This window comes from Theropithecus gelada, chromosome 6 (genome assembly GCF_003255815.1).
Source record: "Theropithecus gelada isolate Dixy chromosome 6, Tgel_1.0, whole genome shotgun sequence".
In the NCBI taxonomy this organism is placed as follows: Eukaryota; Metazoa; Chordata; class Mammalia; order Primates; family Cercopithecidae; genus Theropithecus; species Theropithecus gelada.
The window spans coordinates 89,283,846-89,304,651 of NC_037673.1; the positions used below are offsets into that span (position 1 = coordinate 89,283,846).

The following is a 20,806-nucleotide window of genomic DNA, read 5'->3' on the forward strand; positions in this document are numbered from 1 at the left end:
AGCAAACATAAGCTAATTATTAAATGAAAGATGAAGTTGAACTGACTGGGGATGAAATGGAAAGTTTTCTAGACTTATTTCATAGACTGTCATATAACATTATAAGGATATTATTATAATAATAACTTAGTTATATTATAATTTAGTCATTTTCTTATTTTATTGAAAAGACTATACCTACAAGAGTGTGTCATAGAGAAGCAATCTTTTCAGACTGAGAGCTGCACATGCCAGCAACAAGGAGTCTATAAAAGTCTTACACCAGAACGAAGAAAGTAACACTGTCTAATGTGGAGTAACTAATTAGGTAGAATTCCCAAATTCGTCAGTATTTAAATGGAGAGCAGGGAGAATTAATAAATTTAGATAGTAAAAGAGTTAAGGGTTAAACTTTATATGTTGGTCAAGTGTGCAGATATTTAAGGCTACTCATGTTGTTATAATAGATATTACTTTCAAACTTGGGATAAGAGCAATATTAGACTCTTTATCCTCAAGATGTTTCTAGATCATTTGGGTAAAACAAGATTGGACACAAAAGATAACTTTAACAAAACTAATTATCTTGAAGTTATATTACAAATGGCAAGTTATTTTTACTGAATTACCTAGCTTTTTAAAGTAGGTTTGTAAGAGTATTTTTGGCCTGAGTTATCTGGATACCATTATGATTCCATTTTTCTTGCTTACCTCCCTTATTTTAATTTCCCTCAATTTTTGACTCTCAGCAGCTCAACTTTTAGCTGTTCTCATTGATCACATTATGCAGATATCTTACCAATATCCAATTTACTTTGTTCCTTACAGACAAAATATAAATGACACTTCTTTAAGGTCATAGTTAGCTGATGTAAAAGACTAATTATTTTAGTTCCATTTTCTCTTCAGTATAAATCCAAATCATGCTCCAGGCAATTTAAAAAAATCTACTGAGAGTAGAGAGAGGTTGAGTGTCCTCACACAGCTATGTCCAAAAACCAGTCCTCTATCAGCTGCTGAAGGGCAGCTTAGGCTGCCTGGAGGCCAGGGAGCCCAGCATGGAACAATGGCAGGAAAATAGAGTTCCCTTCATTCCTTAATTCACATGCAAGTGAGGTGCCAATCAAGTGCTGACAAGCATGGAGAAACCAAAATCAAAAGTGGGTAGCGATACACTTTCAAAAGGAGCTGTTTTCACACATTTCTAAGTGATTTTTTAATGATGGTTGTGAATATACTACTAATAACATTGAAAAGGAAATAAAAGTAATAAGAAAAAACACAAAATTTGTATCAGCTGAGATGATTCAATAAACTAATGAAATATATTTACTTAAATTACTTAACATGTTTTACAAAAATATATGAACGCTCTTGTTTTGGCTAAGCAAAGAGATTTCCATTCAAATTGATATATCGAGCACTGCAAACAGGGAAGGTAAGGTGCGCTGAGATCAATAACTGGGCATTGATAAATAAAGCCTGTTAATTTCCAAATTAAATAAAAAATTTAAGTTTACTTGATATTGCCAAACTGATCACCTGGAAAGATAAGAGCCAAACACTCTGAAATGGCTAACAATAAAAGCGACGAAATCACTTCATCATAGTGGCTGGAGAAAATGATGATGAAGAAGGTCAAAAACTGCCTTGTTTTAAAATGACAGTTAATTTTCAAAAAATGAGCCTGAATTTTTTACAACTAATATAAGGCAAAAGTAAGTTGCATTATTTGTAGATTTCTTTCCAGATGAATTTGGTAAATACATTCTAATTATGGTTACTACTTCTATTACATGTAAAGTAAAATTTCTAAGAAATTTCAGGCTTTGTAAATGATGGTTTAATAACTGTAACTTTACATACTGGCATAACTTTAAGTATACCGAAAAGATAACAGAGGCAGATATATTACTTTTAAAAGTTCATTACCAATTCATGAGATGAAACAGGGCTTTCCTTTAGTCTTTAATGACTAAATCCTACAATCAATAGGGTTGTCTTATCAAAATTTATTTTTACTAGGAACACAGAAAGTTTAGAGAATTGGAAATTTGAGTTGTTACCATACGGTGAAAGTAAAAGCAGTTAATAGCATACTTTTAATGTCATGTTTCTTCTTAATATAGTAAAATGTATACTGTCTTTTAATATGGTTAGATCTAATCAAGTTCTAAGATTTACTATCATAAAATGAATATTGGTTTTGAAAATATATCTCTGATTAAAAGATATTCTTCAGGATAAATTCAACACTTTAAGATAGGATATAATAGTAAATTATGTTCTCACTTTTCAAAAACAACAATTAGCAAAATATGAAAGCATAAGTAATTGCATTTATTGGTGAAACTATCTTTGCTACAATTTACATTTAAAACAATTTTTTTTTGAAATTCATGACATAAAGAATATGAACTGATATGACAATGGTAGAAAAACAATTTCCATGCATTCAAACATGATGCTACAAACTAAGACTGTTCCCTAAGAAATGTGTGTGTGTGTGTGTATGTCATCTTTAATCAAAAGTAAAATTTTATGACAATTTAAATGACTGAAATCCAAAGGATTTACTGTCTGACATGTATAATGCACTACAGGGACAAAACCTCCAATCATAATTTAAGATTTATATATTAATCTTTACAATTTACTTGCTTGTAAAGTTAATATTAAAAGTTTGAATGAAAGTAAAACAATTCATACAGTACAGTTATGTTGAAAAGTCCTGAAAAATACATATTTATCAACATTTTAACACCATGAGTTTTTAAATCTTTTGCTTTTGTCTAAAACTGAATAACCTTTTTATCAGTTTTAGGCAAAAGCAAAGGCTCTAAAAACATTTCAATGTTTATTATTTAACAATACTATATTTTAAGAAAGCCTTTCAAACAAAAACACAGTGGACTTAAACATATTAATCAAATTTGTCAAAAAATAATGTAAAATTCATCAGGGCACAATGCTATTTGCTTAAAGGAATTCATTGTATTAGGTCAGGAACCAGTCTTTATTCATTTGCCACCATCTGTATGCTTCCATTACATACCCGCAATCAAAGTTATTTCACAAAAAAGTAGCCAAAAAAAAAAAAAAAAAGAAGATGATGAGATAATTGCCATTAATACTTTAAAACCTAAACAACGTATATTACATTAAATAGACTTCTCAGCCCTGGCGTTGCCTGACAGATATGTGATGTGCCAGTGGTTATATTATATTCCTCCTCCCATGCATGTGCCTCCTGCAGAGATAGCAGACTACAGAAGCTGACCCTTACTGAGACCATCTTGTCTCTCTGACAAAGCTCCTTTTTAACTTCTTACTTACTGGTTACTTCCTGTGATGGAGAAAAACTTTAGCTCAGCTTGTGATAATTTCACAGGCCCTGAGGACCCTGACCCTAATAGCCTCAAGGTCAGAAGTCAAGTCTTGTTCTGAAACATCTGTGTGCTTTATATTAAAGTGGAACAAAAGTGGAGAAATATCCACCAGTGTGTGACAAGCAGGACGGGCAAAATAGGACTGACACACTGGTCATCTGTTAACTCTGGCATCTTCAGTTCATTTTAAAAACTGTCCAAAAGGCATGCAAATTTTAAGTTTGGTGTGTAAAGGTTTTCGTAAACTGTCTTAAAGTTAAAAAATGGGAATTTATGTTTTATAGAACTCTAAAATTTGATTAGCCTTGCAGACTTTCAGACATATTTTAAGTCACTCTACAAGTCAAGAAATTTCATGCTTTAAGTAATTTAACAGCTTACAAAGAAAAAATAAGCTATATATAATCTATATCTATGGAGATATAGAGATATATATATCTATATAGCTATATATCTATATCTGTAGGGATTGAAAGGAATTATTTGAAAAACAACATTCATATTTTAAAAAGTACATCATACTACTGTGCTAAAGAGCTATCTTAAGATATCCATTATATATATCAAAATAAATAAATTAATTCAGCATAGTTAAAATTAGTTGAAAATAATCCCTAAAAACTGAAATAAATTTAGGAAATAAATGATTTAACTTAATGATTTATTGATCTTAAGACAGCAGAAGCACTTGTAGAGTTAGGTCAGCTAAAATATTCTCAGATGTCACTACCAGTTTTATAACTAAATCAAGTGGGTAAGCAATAAGACATAGGAAGGTTGAAAAGGTAATGGAAATATATTCAATTTCCATGTCAGAGAAAAACATGCCAAAGTCTAGAAACAAAAATTAGGCAATCAATATTGTGTCTCTGGTTTAATGCCCACTTACATCAATTTGGATTTAAAATTATCAACTGCACTTTTATCAAATTAATAACTTTATGGTAGGATTGGTAACTTCCTGTAACATAAGAGATTATGGACAGGGAGGCATGAATTCTTCATTAATCCATTATTAGAATTGATTATATCACATTAACCATGCTGGTCCATGATTGTAACATTGTAATATTGCATCTAAAACAGGGAGAATTCAGAAATTTGGTAGTTTCTTTCTGTCACACACATATAATCTTAACTCTAAGAATCAAATTACTTTGAAATATGAAGATTTCTATGACTAAGCAATGCATTCTAGTTAGAAGCAGATTAATGGAAGCTTTCTGGTAGTTTTCATACTAATTATATAAAATTCTAATCAAGTATTAAGTACAAGTCAGGTTAAAACTATCAAAATATTAAGTATTCAAAAGGTCTCTTGAAATTTTAAACACTTTATAGATAACATAAGCCTGAATGGTGTACACATAAAGCAGGAAACAATAAATATCACAAAATGTATGGAAACTGGCACTATAATGTAGAAATTAAAAAGTAATATGTAAACAAGGAACAGGCAGAAAGCTTTCTGGTTAGCACTAGAAAGCTCTGTCACCATAAAATAAATTAGTAGGCTGAGGCAGGCAGATCACGAGGTCAGGAGATCAAGACCATCCTGGCCAACATGGTGAAACCCCGTCTCTACTAAAAATACAAAAATTAGCTGAGCATGGTGGTGCGTGCCTGTAATCCCAGCTACTTGGGAGGCTGAGGTAGGAGAATAGCCTGAACCAGGGAGTCGGAGGTTGCAGTGAGCTGAGATAGTGCCACTGCCCTCCAGCCTAGCGACAGAGCAAGACTCTGTCTCAAAAAATAATAATAAATAAATAAATAAATAAATAAATAAACAAACTCTTTTCAAACATCATAAAATTATTTACTCAAAATATGTTATTTTCACCCTTTATAACACAACCTAAAGAGTACTGATACCAACAGAAAGAAAGGAGAAGGGATAAACCTACAAGGAGACTGAAACTAAAAAGAGTAAAATATGCACTTACCAGTTCAACAAAAGCAAGTCCTCCATAGCTGTGAGCAACAAAAAACACATTCTCAGCAGCAGCCTGAGCTATGAAATGATCCCAAACATAGATTGCATGTTCTTCAGGAGAACCATTTTCCTATAAGGGAAACAAATGTCATATATTACATACTATATCTAATTATTATCATAGCAAACAACAATTAAATTAAATGGTTGCATACACAGCATAGGAAATACAATGTTATAGCTCATTCAAAGCAAACATAATACAAAAGAACCACATTGAAAATTCAAATTAGAGAGTATGAGAGGACTTCAAAAAGTTTGTAAAAAAATATAATTAAAAGAAAAATAAAAAAAGAAACTTTATTTCTGAACATTTCATGAAGATCAAGAAACTTTTGTAAGTGGTGATACATGCCTTTTAGTCCACCCCTAAAGAACTCAGGGTCCTGGTAATTTCACCATATCAATGCAATCTTTTTTACATTATTAACTGAAGAAAAGTGGTGCCCTTAAACATTTTTTACAATTAGAAAACTAAAAGTCAGAAGGAGCCAAATCAGGACTGCAAGGTGGATGCCTAATGATTTCCCAGAGAAACTCCTACAAAATTACCCTTGTTTGATGTATTCTTGTGGTTGAGAACTCTCTGATGAAGCTTTCCCAGGCATTTTTCTGCTAAAGCTTGGGCTAAATTTCTCAAAACACTTTCATAATAAACAGATGCTATTGTTCTTTGGACCTCTAGAAAGTCAATAAGCAAAATGCCTTGGGCATCCCCCTAAACTGCTGCCAGAACCTTTGCTCTTGACCGGTCAGATTTTGTTTTGACAGGACCACTTCCATCTCTTGGTAGCCATTACTTTGATTGTGCTTTGTCTTCAGGATTGTACTGGTAAAGCCATGTTTCATCTCCTGTTGTAATTCTTCAAAGAAATGTTTATTTTGATCCAAATTGTTAAAAATGTCCATGGAAATATCTACTCTCGTCTACAGCTGATCTGGGTGCAACAGTTTTGGTACACATTGAGTGCAAAGTTTTTTCACCTTCATTTTTTCAGTCAGAATTGTGTAGGTGGAATCAATTGAGATGTCTATGTGTCACCTACTGTTTCTGTTGTTAATCACTGATCTTATCAATTAGGGCACAAACAAGATTTTTTTTCTCTTAAATTGATGCAGATGGTCAGCTGCCATGAGCTTCATCTTCAACATTGTCCTGTCCCTTCTTCAAATGAGTTAGCCATTTGTAAACTACTGATTTGTTTGGGAGACTGTCCCCATAAACTTTTTGTAAAGCATCAATGATTTTACAATTCTTCTACCCAAGCTTCACTGTAAATTTGATGCTTGTTCTTGCTTCAATTTTAGCAGAATTCATGTTGCTCTGACAGGTGCTCTTTTCAAACTGATGCGCTGTATTTCTTAGTGCCTTGAATGAGATCCTCTTCAGGCATGTTATAGCAAGTTAGTAAGAGTTTATTTTGGTGCAATAAAAATGAAATCCATGTATAGATTTTTTCATAATATGCATTTTCCATGAACTTTTTGAAGGCCCTTCGAAAATTAGTAAGTACATTAGAATTATATAGCAGAAAGTTATACTGATCTTTTGATAAAACAATACTAAAAAATGTATTTACATTCCCATATGTAGATATGAAAATATTTAATATTATATATATCTAAATTATTTTATTTATAAGATTTTAAGTATCTCTGTAAGCTAAAAATAAGGAAAAATGAATAATAAATATTTTCTGTTGAAAATTATACACACACACACACACACACACATATATATGTGTATATATATATACACTTTTTTCCTAAAAGCATTTTCTATATTCTGGAATTGGGGAAAAAAACCCTAAATATATAAACCTAGGCCTTTTACATTTTTCTTAACTTGCTAAATCCAAATGAATGTATGTTGCTTAAGTTGCAAAAGTTATGTAATAACTTCATTTTGCTGTTTATTTCTATGCCTGACATATTGTGGTTAAAGCCAAAACCTGGATAATGTGAAAAACAAAGACAAACTAAAAAGTGAAATAATACTGATCAAAAAGCAAACTGTGAAGAACTAAAACCTCATGAAAATGTTTTGTACAAATATTTCTTAGAAACTTGAACACTAAAAGACTCATTTCCTAAGAATGTCACGGATATTAGATAATGCACACAATCACGTTTTCCTTTTTAGAAATTTTATAATTACTAAGGTCCCCACACGCATGGCTTCACTTACCATCTAGAAGCTAGTTTGCCCTATGTCTAGCTCTGTCCTAAATTTCTCTCCAGAGCCACAAAGCCAACTACTTAATGGTCATTTCCTACTGTATGTACCATAGACATGTCAAACTCAACCAATCCAACACTGTAGTAAGTATTGTCTAAGCTCCCCAAATCTGTATTGTCTAAGCTCCCCATATCCAGCTGAAATCTGAGAATCAACTTTTATTTCTCTCTGCCCCAAATTCCTCATATAATCAGTCATGAAAATTCTACCGATCCTGCCACCAACTGTCTCTCAAATCCATCTACTTTTCTCTCATTTCATCTGGGTTAGCTCAAGCCACCACCATTTCACAAGCGGATGACTGCAACAATCTCTAGCCTAGCTTCAACAATCTCTAGCCTAGCCTAGTAGTGACCTGTAGGATTGACCACTTACATGCTCTAATTCTGTAGTGAGAATAACCTGTCAAGAAAGCAAACGTGATCATGTTGCCAAGGTACTCACTCCCTGTTTAGAATCCTCCAATTTTCTCATTGTCCTCAGAATTAAGTTCAAACTCCTTTATTTTTTTAAATTTTTTGAGACAGAGTCCTGCTCTCTTGCCTGCAGAGGAGTGTGGTGACGTGATCTTGGCTCACTGCAACCTCTGCCTCCCAGGTTTAAGCGATTCTCCTGCTTCAGCCTCCCATGTAGCTGGGGTTACAGGTGCATACCACCACGCCCAGCTAATTTTTGTATTTTCAGTAGAGATGGGGTTTCGCCACATTGGCTTGGCTAGTCATGAACTCCTGACCTTAAGTGATTTGCCAACCCTAGCTTCCCAAAGTGCTGGGATGAGCACTTACAGGCATGAGCCACTGCGCCTAGTCCTCAAACTCCTTAATATGACATTCAAGACCCTTTATTAAGTTCAGACTCCTCAGTATGGCATTCAAGGCCCTTTATGATCTAGCATTGTCTATTGAACTATATCTTTCACCACTACCCTGTGAAATATCTTGACCCCAAAGACATCCCTCTTCCCCCTGAGAAGACACACAGAACATTCTCTGTGTTCCAGTTGTAGGGAGCAACTTGAAGTAACCTAATTATGCCATATTTTTCTTGCTATGGATTATTGCATTTGTCCAGATAGTGATCTTTGTGCTCTGCCTTCACTTCCCATACCACCTTCTACTGCATACTCTCTACTTGTCTTCAGTACTGAAATGAGATATCACTTCCTCTGGAAAGTCGGCTCTATTTTTCACAAGGACTAGGGTAATGTCTTCTAACATCATCTTGTGCATGCTTCCTATTATTGCACTGAAGGAGCTGTACTGTAATTACTAGTTAGATTATCAAATTCTTGAGGCCAAGAACTATGTCTTCTTGTTCATTAAATCTTAGTGTAATAAATGAATAACAAAAACACAACATTTATCTTCAGGCTGATTACCTACAACCTTGTAGTCACATATTAAAATACAAACATACTTCCAAAATCATTTCTTAGTAACATAAATATGAAATTACCTACACAGAAGAGTTGGAAGGAAAACCTTATAGGGATTTTAGGCTTTGATAATTTATCTTTTATTAGTTTAAAAAGTAAGAAAATGGTTATCATAAAAATGAGGAAAGTGGTTAACTTTAAGGAAGGGAATGAAGTTGTGACTAAGAAATTGACTTTTAGTGGCTACCAGCATTCCATTTCTTGTCTGCTTTGACAGTTACACAAGTGTGTTCTTTATAGTTATTATTTAAACTAACCATACATATTTAGTACTTTTTTGTAGACATATCTGGAGTGACCATACAATGTGTTGTTTGAACTTTTGAGAGTGAAGAAGAAAGATATTATCAGTAATTGTAGTGGGAAAACAGGTCCAAATTGGGACTATACAGAAAAATCCTGAACACCTGATCACCCTAGTTATAGCTCGCAATGAAAGAAATATGAAAACAAAATAGAAGGAGAGTTACCAGAGTTTCCACCTATTGATGGTTGGCACAACTAATCATCTTAAATACCTGAGATGGTCTTAAATACTCCATATATGGACAGGATTACATATATGTATGTGTATATATATTTATATGTATATATGTGTGTGTATATATATATTTATATGTATATATGTGTGTGTGTATATATATTTATATGTATGTATATAATAAATTAGATTACTCTGTCCCCATTAAGCTCTGTGCTGAAAGTGGAGGTGGAAGAATGATAAGTATGCCATGATCCTGGTCTTTAATAAGTTAGAGGTATTAACACATAAAGACTTCAGAAGCAGTAGTGTGTGAGTATTACCTCCTTTGTTCCTGTTGGACTGTCCTGAAACCAAGGTTCATGAGCCATTATAAATCCATACTATCTGACCTCAGTGAGGTTCTCCCTGCTGTCTTCTCAGTCACCAATTCTTCCTGTATACTGTTGGGATCCTATTTGTCTCATTCTTTCCATTCCCACCACTGTTTAGGTTTTCTTACAATAGACTTTAGTCTCAATTTTTCTAGTCCAGCGGTCCCCAACCTTTTTGACATCAGGGACCAGTTTTGTGGAAGACAGCTTTCCACAGAGTGGTGAGGATGGTTTTGGGATGATTCAGGTACATTACCTTTATTGTGCACTTTATTTCTATTGTAATATATAATGAAATAATTATACAACTAACCATAATGTAGAATCAGTGGGAACTGTGAGCTTGTTTTCCTGCCACTAGGTGGTCCCTTCTGGGGGTGATGGGAGACAGTGACAGATCATCAGGCATTAGATTCCCGTAAGGAGCGCACAACCTAGATCCCTCACATGCGCAGTTCACAATAGGGTTCATGCTCTTATGAGAATCTAATACTGCAACTGATCGGATAGGAAGTGGAGCTCAGGTGGTAACGTGAGCAATGGGGAACAGCTGTAAACACAGATGAAGCTTTGGCTTGCTCGCCTGCTGCTCATCCCTCCTGTTCAGCCCAGTTCCTAACAGGCCACGGACCAGTACCAATCCGTGACCCGGGGATTGGGGAACCTTGTTCTAGTTTTTCCCTTTACTCTGTTGCCAGATCAATCTTTTTGAAGCCTTGCTCTGATCAAGCCACTCCACTGCTTTAAAAAAAGTCATTTACTGAAATGATTTTGCCTACAAAGTAACTGGAACTCTTTAGCCAACATCTTTTCTAAAACTATCTTTCTAGCTTTCCCTCTCACTATCTATTTCCAGGGACCTTATGCTCCAGGAAAATCTGGATTACACATTAATAGTCTGAGAGCCCTAGACAAAACTCAGTTATGCAACTCAGTCTGAGATAAGACAGGCAATGCAGCCCAGATTATACAAAGCCTAAAGGCAAGGAGTAGTTCAGTAATTCACATATGTGAGATGATAAAGACTATAATACTCCTCAGGGTGGTAGCAGAGTGAATGGAAAGAAAGGGATAGAATGAATCATCATAAAAGAAAAATGAGCAAAATTTTGTGAGTCACAGGATTTGAGGGAAAGTGCCAGCCAGGCCCATCTATGACTAAAGGGAGCTAAGAACCCACAGTTGTTTCTACTGCTTACAGATAATAGTACTATAGCTGAGTCTTTTCCTCCACAGTCAATGGAGATAATATCTGTTAATGGCCTGTCAGCAGTGGGAAAGAGAAACTTCAAGTTTCCATGTGCTTCAAGTACTTAAATATCTTCAGTTTGACTAAGGTCAAGCTGAAATTATAGTTTTTAGCTTTAGACTTTTAAACCAAACATTCTAAAAAGTGAGACTCAACTGAAAAATGTCTACAATATCCACAAGGGGGTCTTTTATAGGCTCAACTAAACCATCAAACTCGTAAGACTATTCTGGCCACACTTGACATCCATAGACTAAAAAAGATATAGAGGCCAGGCGCGGTGGCTCAAGCCTGTAATCCCAGCACTCTGGGAGGCTGAGACGGGTGGATCACAAAGTCAGCAGATCGAGACCATCCTGGCTAACACAGTGAAACCCCGTCTCTACTAAAAAAAAAATACAAAAAACTAGCCGGGCGAGGTGGTGGGCACCTGTAGTCCCAGCTACTCGGGAGGCTGAGGCAGGAGAATGGCATAAGCCCGGGAGGCGGAGCTTGCAGTGAGCTGAGATCCCGCCACTGCACTCCAGCCTGGGCAACAGAGCGAGACTCTGTCTCAAAAAAAAAAAAAAAATAAAAAAAATAAAAAAAACAAAAGATGTAGAAAGGGAATCAACCTTGCTAGCCGGGCAGCCACCAGACACTACTTTTTAGTGGGAGCCTTGCAGCAGTCCTTGTGGCAACCCCCAGAACCTCTGAGGATTTACTATCTTTCGAATATGGAGTGTTAACTTTGGAGTGAGGGAATCAGGCTCACCTTGAGCAGATGCAGGAGTTATTCTGGCTTAAAAAATCTTATACCCCACAGAAGCCAATACCTTTGCAATAACTCCATAGGTATGGCTTTCAGGATCCCATCCCATAAGAGATGTGATCAATTCTGAGTCACTATTCTTAGGGAAGATCAAAGCTATGGTATACCATGTTCTAATTCCTACTAATCCTGATGGAGACAAATTAGGGGTCATTTTTTTTTTTTTTTTTTTTTTTAACCACAGGCAATATTGTCTAGCGACCATCCACTTAAGAGTGAATGCTATGATGTGCTGCCCAGAATCCCTTCAGTTATAAGGCACTCATTTCCTTAGCTGTGGGAGTGCTGGCCTTAGCTGAGGCACTCTAGAAATTGCCCTCAGCCAAAAAGCAACCTTGCTTAAGCTTACAGTCCTACCCCTGGTCACTTGCCTATGGCAGAACATCTTTGTAAAGTTATCTCAGATCCAGAGACTACCATGGGGTTAGCTGAGGGCTTTGTTGTGACTACACTGCAGTTCAACTCCTGTCCAATTCTATTTTTTTCACTACCCTACGAGTGCTGATCCCAAGAGGACTCCTCAACCATCTTCCTGCATGTAAACTTCCATTTCAAAATTTATTATCTGGGAAACTCAACCTAACACACCACTATATCAGGCTTCCAGGAGAAGAGCCAGAAAGTCAACTGAAGGTCAGAATCTCATGCAGAAATGGAACTAGTTATTTATAAGAAATGTCTTATAAGAAATATATGTAACATATTTATAACTATTTACATGTATTATTATCATGCCCTTTTTAAAACAACTGCAAAATATTGCTGGCTCAGGATTACCTGCCAGCTCTACCATCAGCCATGGTAGCTTAATTTGAATCCTATACCATTTCATTGGTTCTTCTCTACTCAATTTGTTTAATGTCAAGTCGCTTTTCCTTCCTTCTAGAATATAACCAACTTGAAAATAGATTATCTTTTTAATTCAAACTATAAATACAAGGCATGCTACAGGCATTCAAAAAATAATTAACAATGCTTGTGTTATTGGCAGTGATACTGTGGACAAAATATTTTGGAGTACATTTCAAAAATGAAAACAAATGAGTATTTAAGCTTCATTTCAGGAATCCAGCTTCTAATAATCTGGAATGTGGCAAAAGATTGGTGGTCAAAAATAGTCATCAATGTCTCATTTATAAAAGCAAAACTTTGGATAAAGCATAAGTATCCAATAATGAAAATATAAATAATAGTTTATCTGTTGAATGAAATATTATGTAGCTATTCTATGAGTTTATAATACATGCAGCTTATCTAATATGATATGTAGCATAATTTTTATCATATAAAAAAGCTTGAAAAAGACTTTTCAAAAGAATAAATCAAATAAAACACTAAAAGCAGTTGAGCTGTCTACTGATGGTTGGAATACGACTAGTTTTCTATTTTTAGTTTCTTCACACTTTTCTGAATGGCCAGACTTTCTACAAAGTGCATGCTTTTTATACTAAACAAATAAACAACAGGAAAATCAGAAATACCACTTAGCAATTACTGATGTCTTCTTAGGGTGAATTAGCATCTGAGCAGGGTTTTTACATCTTCAAATCTTTTAAAAAATAACTTTAATTTTTATTTGAGATTCAGCGGGTACACGTGCAAGTTGATACATGAGTACATTGTATAGTGCTGAGGTTTGAGATATGAATGATCCCATCATCCAGGCAGTGAGCGTAGTATCCAACAGTTAGTATTTTAACCCTTGCCCCCTACTTCTCTCTCACCTTTGGTAGTCCCCAATGTCTTTGTTGCCATCTTCACGTCCATAAGTAAACAATGTTTAGCTCCCATTTGACATGAAAACATGTGTACACCAAATATATCATCTGAACCCACTGAGCATTTCCAACTAGCAAATGAGAAAGGTTGTTTCAAATAGGTTTAAGAGTAAGAAGAAGTAAGAGTAATAAGTGATAGTTGGAAGTTTGCTACTAACTGAAGAAACGGGAAAACCAGAAAAATTAAAAGAGCACATGCAGCACCTAGTGCGAGACTATGAGTATTGTTATTAGCAACTTAAGGGCATTGCCATATTCAAAGCACAATAACTGACAAGCACAACATTGACACTGGGTCATTTCAAGAAGGCTAATGATGCTATATGAACTCTATTTCTGAAAGACCAGTGACATACAATTAAATAGTTTTATTCAAAATATTACTTTAGAAAACAAAATATAAGGGAGATAAGCCTTAGTTATAAAAAATTCAACTTTCATATGTGTTACTTCCCAAGGCTTTCACAAAATTAAGGCTTTTTACTATTTACAGTATTTAAGAAAGCTAGATTCCCATCATTTTTGGATTTAACAAATTCTGCCAAATATTTGCAGCCTTCTACAAATGTTAAACATAGAAATTAATAAATTTAAGAGTAGTTTTAAATATATGTGTATATATATTTCTGGAATATTACATTACTAATAATACATACTAAAATCCCAATTTTATAAATGTGGTGATGCTATTCCAAGGCACATTTGTGTCATTCCAACCCACAGTCCACATTGTGTCTACAATCATTATATATTTATAGATTGTGACAATCCAGAGAGTGTATATTATCAGCAGTGTATTTTGAGACTAAACAGATTTCAATAGGAAAGGCTTTCTAATATGCTTCAATTGCAGAAATGCAAACATACTAAACCTATTCCACAGGTTTCCCCATGAATTTCACATTAGAGTGCATTTTGTATTGAGCAACTTGATTTAAATTCGATGACTTTAGAATATGCTAACGTACAAAGTGTATGAAAAGACCTAAATTCATTAATTAGCATTTGCTGGTGGTAGAGTGCATAGGATATTTACACCAGAGCTCTGCTACATTCAGAATACAGGTTGAATTTCCTAATGTACTCTTGCCATCATTAATCCTTAAATGCCAAACAGAAGTGATGCAGTAACCAAAGCCTTATCAACTATGCCAGATTCTACTACCTAGGCATTGCATTTATGATGGACTACCCGAGCTGATAGCACATGGAATTATCTAAACAACATTTGCATATTTGTGTAATTATTTTCTAAGGTTAATTAGCTCCTGTAATGCATTTCGCCCTTTGAGACTGCTTACAGTGACAGGTTCACATATTTTCTGAACCATTGCCAAGTTTGACAGATTTTTCTTCAGCTAACCTGTTGCTACAAAGTTACAAAAAGTGAGTACTCCTATAATATACACTTTAAACTTATAATTGATTTTGGAAAAAGTAAACTGAAAATTTAATGGATGTAAAGGTTTTTTAAATGTCCAATTTTAAAGTCAAAAATTCAAGATTTTTTACTTCATATAAATCTGTGATTATACTGGTAAGCGTATCTATTAACAAAATATCTTTTAATAATCAAATCTAACCTCTGTGACTTCACCACATACCTATGTCACTAATTTCAGTTATGTCCACATCATATAAATATGTATATAAGTATATATGTACACACACACTCCACACTGTCTACCATCTGCCCTTAGTATTGCCACTGATTTGCTATTTACATTGGTGATATCAACTGGAGAAATCACACTAATATAAAATCTACACCTGTTTTATGACAAAATTTACAAAGCGACATTCTTTCTTCTAAAAAGTTAAGGCTTTCCACTGGGAAAAGTATGGCTCAATAAAATCCAAATGGAAGGTAGATATTCTAGTCTGCTGGATGGAGGATGCAAAAATGTAAGTTACCATCTTGTACTCGTCCAATCCACAAGGATAAGATGAAAGAAAATTTTTATTTTCAGCAATTGGCCAGTGGAGTATCCTTCCAGAAAAAATGGAACACAGAAGATATGGCTCTAATCCAGAAAGACAAACACAAGGAAATTTTGTGCTTTAGCTTTAAGCTTTAAACTTTTAGATGATTCTGTTATTTAACTCTTCTGTGTATTAACCAAGTATAAATTGTGCATTAATATAGAACAAAACATTTATAAGAACAGTTATATGTAAAACATATTTTACATTGTCACATGAGACGTAATTTTATTTTATCCAATTAAATAATTTAAATTAAAATGTTTTCTTCATTTTGGCATATTTTAAATGTATGCTCTTTTACAAATTGTATGCATTTGTATTTAATGATGATTAAAGTACTAGGTGTATACTGGATTCATAAAAGTAACAGTATAGCATGCATATACTAAAAACATATTCAAAATTGAAGGACATTATTCAGTCTCAAAATATTAAATTGAACCATATAAGGTACCAGTATTAGAAATTTTTGACCTTGAAAAATATCAATTTCACAAGATTCAACTTTAAACATAATGAAAATAGACAAAAAAAAGTCTATAAGCTGGAGATACCTTGAGACTATCAATTTGTTTCTACCTTTTAGGTGTCAAGACATTATTGGAGGCATTCAATCTTTTTATCTGTTTATGTATTTATTAATTTTTTCATTATGCTTTAAGTTCTAGGGTACATGTGCACAACGTGCAGGTTTGTTACATATGTATACATGTGCCATGTTGGTGTACTGCACCCATTAACTCGTCATTTACATTAGGTATATCTCCTAATGCTATCTTTTAACTTTTATTTTAGGTTTAGAGACACATGCAAAGGATTGTTATATACGTAAACTGTGTGTTGTGGAGTTTGGTGTACAGATTATTTAGTCACCTAGGTAATAAGTATAGTACCCAATAAGTATGTTTAAAAATCCTCTCCCTCTTCCCACCACCACCCTCAAGTAGGCCCTTTTTCTGTCCATGTGTTCTCATTGTTTAGCTCCCACTTATAGGTGAGAACATATGGTATTTGGTTTTCTGTTCCTGCATTAGTTTGCTCTGGATAATGATCTCCAACTCCATCCATGTTGCTGCAAAGGACATGATCTCATTCTTTTTCAATGGCTGTGTAGTATTCCACGGTGTATATGTGCCACATTTTCTTTCTACAGTCTACCACTGATGAGCATTTAGATTGATTCCATGTCTTTGCTACTGTGAATAGTGCTGCAATGAACAAACAAATACATGTGTCTTTATGGTGGAATGATTTATATATCCAATATACCCAAAGGAATATAATACACTCCACCATAAAAATAAATCCCACTAGACTGCTAGGTCGAATGGTAATTCTAAGTTTTTTGAGAAATCGCCACACTGCTTTCCACAAAGGCTGAACTAATTTGCACTCCCACCAACAGCGTATTAGTGTTCCGTTTTCTCCCCAATCTCACCAGCATCTGCTATTTTTTGACTTTTTAATAATGGCCATTCTGGCTGCTGTGAGATGGCATCTCAGAGTGGTTTCAACTTTCATTTCTCTAACGATTACTGATGTGCATTTTTTCATATGCTTGTTGGCCACATGTATGACTCTTTTGAAAAGTGTTCATGTATTCTGCCTACATTTTAATGGGGATGTTTGTTTTTTGCTTATAAATTTGTTTAAGCTCCTTACAGATTTTGTATATTAAACCTTTGTCAGATGCATAGTAAGCAAATATTTTTCCTATTCTATAGATTGTCTCTTTACTCTGTTGATAGTTTCTTTTGCTGTGTAGAGCTCTTTACTTTGATTAGGTCTCACTTGTCAATTTTTGTTTTTATTGTGATTGCTTTTGTTGTCTTTGCCTTGAAATCTTTGACAGGTCCTATGTCCAGGATGTATATCCTAGGTTTTCCTGCAGGGTTTTTAGAGTTTTAAGTTTTACATTTAAGTCTTAAATTCATCTTAAATTGATCTGTGTATATGATGTCTGTCCAATTTCAATCTTCTGCATATGGCTATCTAGTTATCCCAGCACCATTTATTGAATAGGTACTCCTTTCCCCATTGCTTGTTTCCATAGGCTTTGTGTTAGATCAGACAGCGGTAGGTGTGTGGCATTATTTCTGGGCTCTCTATTCTGTTCCATTGGTATATGTATCTGTTTTGTATCAATACCATGCTGTTTTGGTTACTGTAGCCTTGCAGTAGAGTTTGAAGTGGTAATGTGATACCTACACCTTTGTTCTTTTTGCTTAGGAATGCCTTGGCTATTCAGGCCCTGTTTTGGTTCCATGTGAAGTTTTAAAAATAGCTTTTTCTGCGACAGTGCGAGACTCTGTCTCAAACAAAAAAAGGCTTTTCTAATTCTGTGAAGAATGTCATTGGTCATTAGGAATAGCACTGAATCTGTAAATTGCTTTGGGCAGTATGGCCATTTTAATGACATTGATTCTTCCTATCCATGAGCATGCAATGTTTTTCCATTTGTTTGAATCATCTTTGATTTATTTGCGCAGTGTTTTGTAATTCTCATTATGGAGACCTTTTACTTCCCTGGTTAGTCGTATTCTTAGATATTTTATTCTGTTTTTGTGGCAACTGTGAATAGGACTTGTTCCCGATTTGCCTCTCAGCTTGACTGTTGTTTGGTGGATAGGAATGTTACTTGTGTTTGTGCATTGAAACTTTGCTGAAATTGTTTAACAGATCAAGGAGCTTTTGGGCAGAAACTATGTGGTGGTCTAAGTATAGAATCATGTCATCTGCACACAAGGATAGTGTGAATTCCTCTCTTCATATTTGGGTGCTTTTTATGTCCTTCTCTTGCCTGATTACTCTGGCCAGGACTTCCAATACTATGGTGAATAGGAGTGGTAAGAGAGAGCATCCCTGTAACGTTCCAGTTTTCAAGGGGAATGCTTCCAGCTTTTGCCCATTCAGTATTATGTTGGCTGTGGGTCTGTCATAGATGGCTCCAATTATTTTGAAGTATGTTCCTTCAATGCCTAGTTTATTGACAGTTTTTAACATTAAAAATGTTGAATTTTATTGAAAGCCTTTTCTGCATCTATTAAGGTAAGCATGTAGTTTTTGTCTTTAGTTTTATTTGATTAATCACATTCATTGATTTGCATATGTCGAACCAATCTTATGTTCTAGGCATGATGCCTACTTGATTGTGGTGGATTAGCTTTTTGATGTGCTGCTGGATTTGCTTTGCTAGCTGAGGATTTTTGCATCTATGTTCATTAAGGATATTGGCCTGAATTTTTCTTTTTGTTGTGTCTCTGCCAGGTTTCAGTATCAGGATGATGCTGGCCTCATAGAATGGATTAGGGTGAAGTCCTTTCTCGATCTGGTCCTGGGCTTTTTTTTTTTTTGGTTGATAGGCTTTTTACTACTGATTCAATTTTGGAACTCATTATTGGTCTGTTCAGGGATTCAATTTCTTCCTGGTTCAGTCTTGGGAGGTTGTATATGTCCAGGAATTTATCCATTTCTTCCAGGTTTGCTAGTTTGTGTGCATACAAAGTGTCCACAGTAGTCTCTGATAGTGTTTCGTATTATTGTGGGGTTGGGGGTAATGTCCCCTCTGTCATTTCTGATTACATTGATTTAGATCTTCTCTCTTATTTTCTTTATCAGGCTAAGTGGCAGTCTATGTTATTAATTTTTTCACAAAGCCAATTCTACGATTCATTGATCATTTGTATGGTTTTTCATGTCTCAATTTCCTTCAGTTCAGCTCTATTTTGGTTATTTCTTGTCTTCTTTGAGATTGATTTGTTCCTGCTTCTCTAGTTCCTCGAAGTTAGGTTAAGTTGAGATATTTTTAACTTTTTGATGTGGGTATTCAGTGCTATAAAATTCCCTCTTAACACCGCCTTACCAGTGTCCCAGAAATTCAGGTATGCTGTATCTTTGTTCTCACTAGTTTCAAAGAATTTCATGATTTCTGACAGCACTCAATCTTGAAGACAGATTCAAGGCTACGTTAATGGTCAATATGGCTACATTAATAAAATTATAAATGGTTATGCACAGGAGACATTTGTAGTGAATATAACTGACAAAGTATAAGTACTCAGAACCATATTAAAATATTTGAATTGAGCAGATATTTCACATTTACCATGTCCAAAAGTAAACTCTGAATTGGATTCCCAACACCACAATATCTATACTTTCCCAACTTGTTAAGTGGTATCTCCACCCACCCGTTTTTTTCAAGCCAAAAATCTGGAAGTCACCCTTGACATCTTCCTCTTCTTCTATCACCCACATGTATCCAATTTAACTCATCCTTTGAAATATTTCTAGAATTCATAAGCTTATCTCTACTTCTATTCTTACTACCCTAAGGCAACACTATCGCCATCTCTTGTGTTGGACACTAGACACTTGAACTGGCTACATGCTTTCTCTCATTTGGTCTTTACATTAGATTTTATGATGCAGATACTCTGAATATAGCAATTTACAGTGATTAATTAAGCTCAAGGTCATAAAACCATTATAATTGCAAGCCAGTCTGTGTGGTTCTAGTGTTTGAACTTCTACGCTATACTAAGTATCCTTTTAAATCATATGTATTAAAATGTTAACAAATGGCTCTGATATTGGGCTGACATAAAAACTTTTCTTTTTATCTATTTGAATATAAAATTTAAACCCAGTTAAAGAAGTGGTCAGTAAAAATAAGTTAATATTATAGCAAAAGAAAAGACTAAACAAATAATTATGGCCCATTCTTTACAGACAGGGTGACAAATACTTGGTGACTGGGTCATATTGTCACAAAATGGGTGTGACCTGGAATAGGAGGATGATAGAACTGGTAAGATTCTTAGATTCCAAAACTGGGCTCCACTGTGCTCCTGGGAATTTTCATCAAAGTAAACACTGACGATCCTACTCACTTTAATAAAATTTAGGTCTTTTCTTTCAGTGTAATCTACAATGCAACCATAATAATGTTAACTAAAAATGCCTCTACAGCACATACTGTGGCATCCACTGATCTTAAAACAGTCGACTCTCCTTATCTGTGGGTTCTGCATTAGTGGATTCAACCAACCAATGACCAAAAATATTTAAGAAAAAGAAAGAATGGTAGTAT

The 20,806-nt window shown here is 34.7% G+C and overlaps 1 protein-coding gene across 3 annotated transcripts in view; it reads right to left on the reverse strand.

Moving 5' to 3' along the window:
* The window catches only part of FAM172A (family with sequence similarity 172 member A), a 480,941-nt gene that overhangs the window by 199,001 nt on the left and 261,134 nt on the right, over positions 1–20,806 (reverse strand). For all 3 annotated transcript variants that reach the window (XM_025388508.1, XM_025388509.1, XM_025388510.1), the window contains one exon: positions 5,312–5,431. In XM_025388508.1, the coding sequence (XP_025244293.1) occupies positions 5,312–5,431 (120 nt within the window). The remainder of the gene's footprint in view (positions 1–5,311; positions 5,432–20,806) is intronic.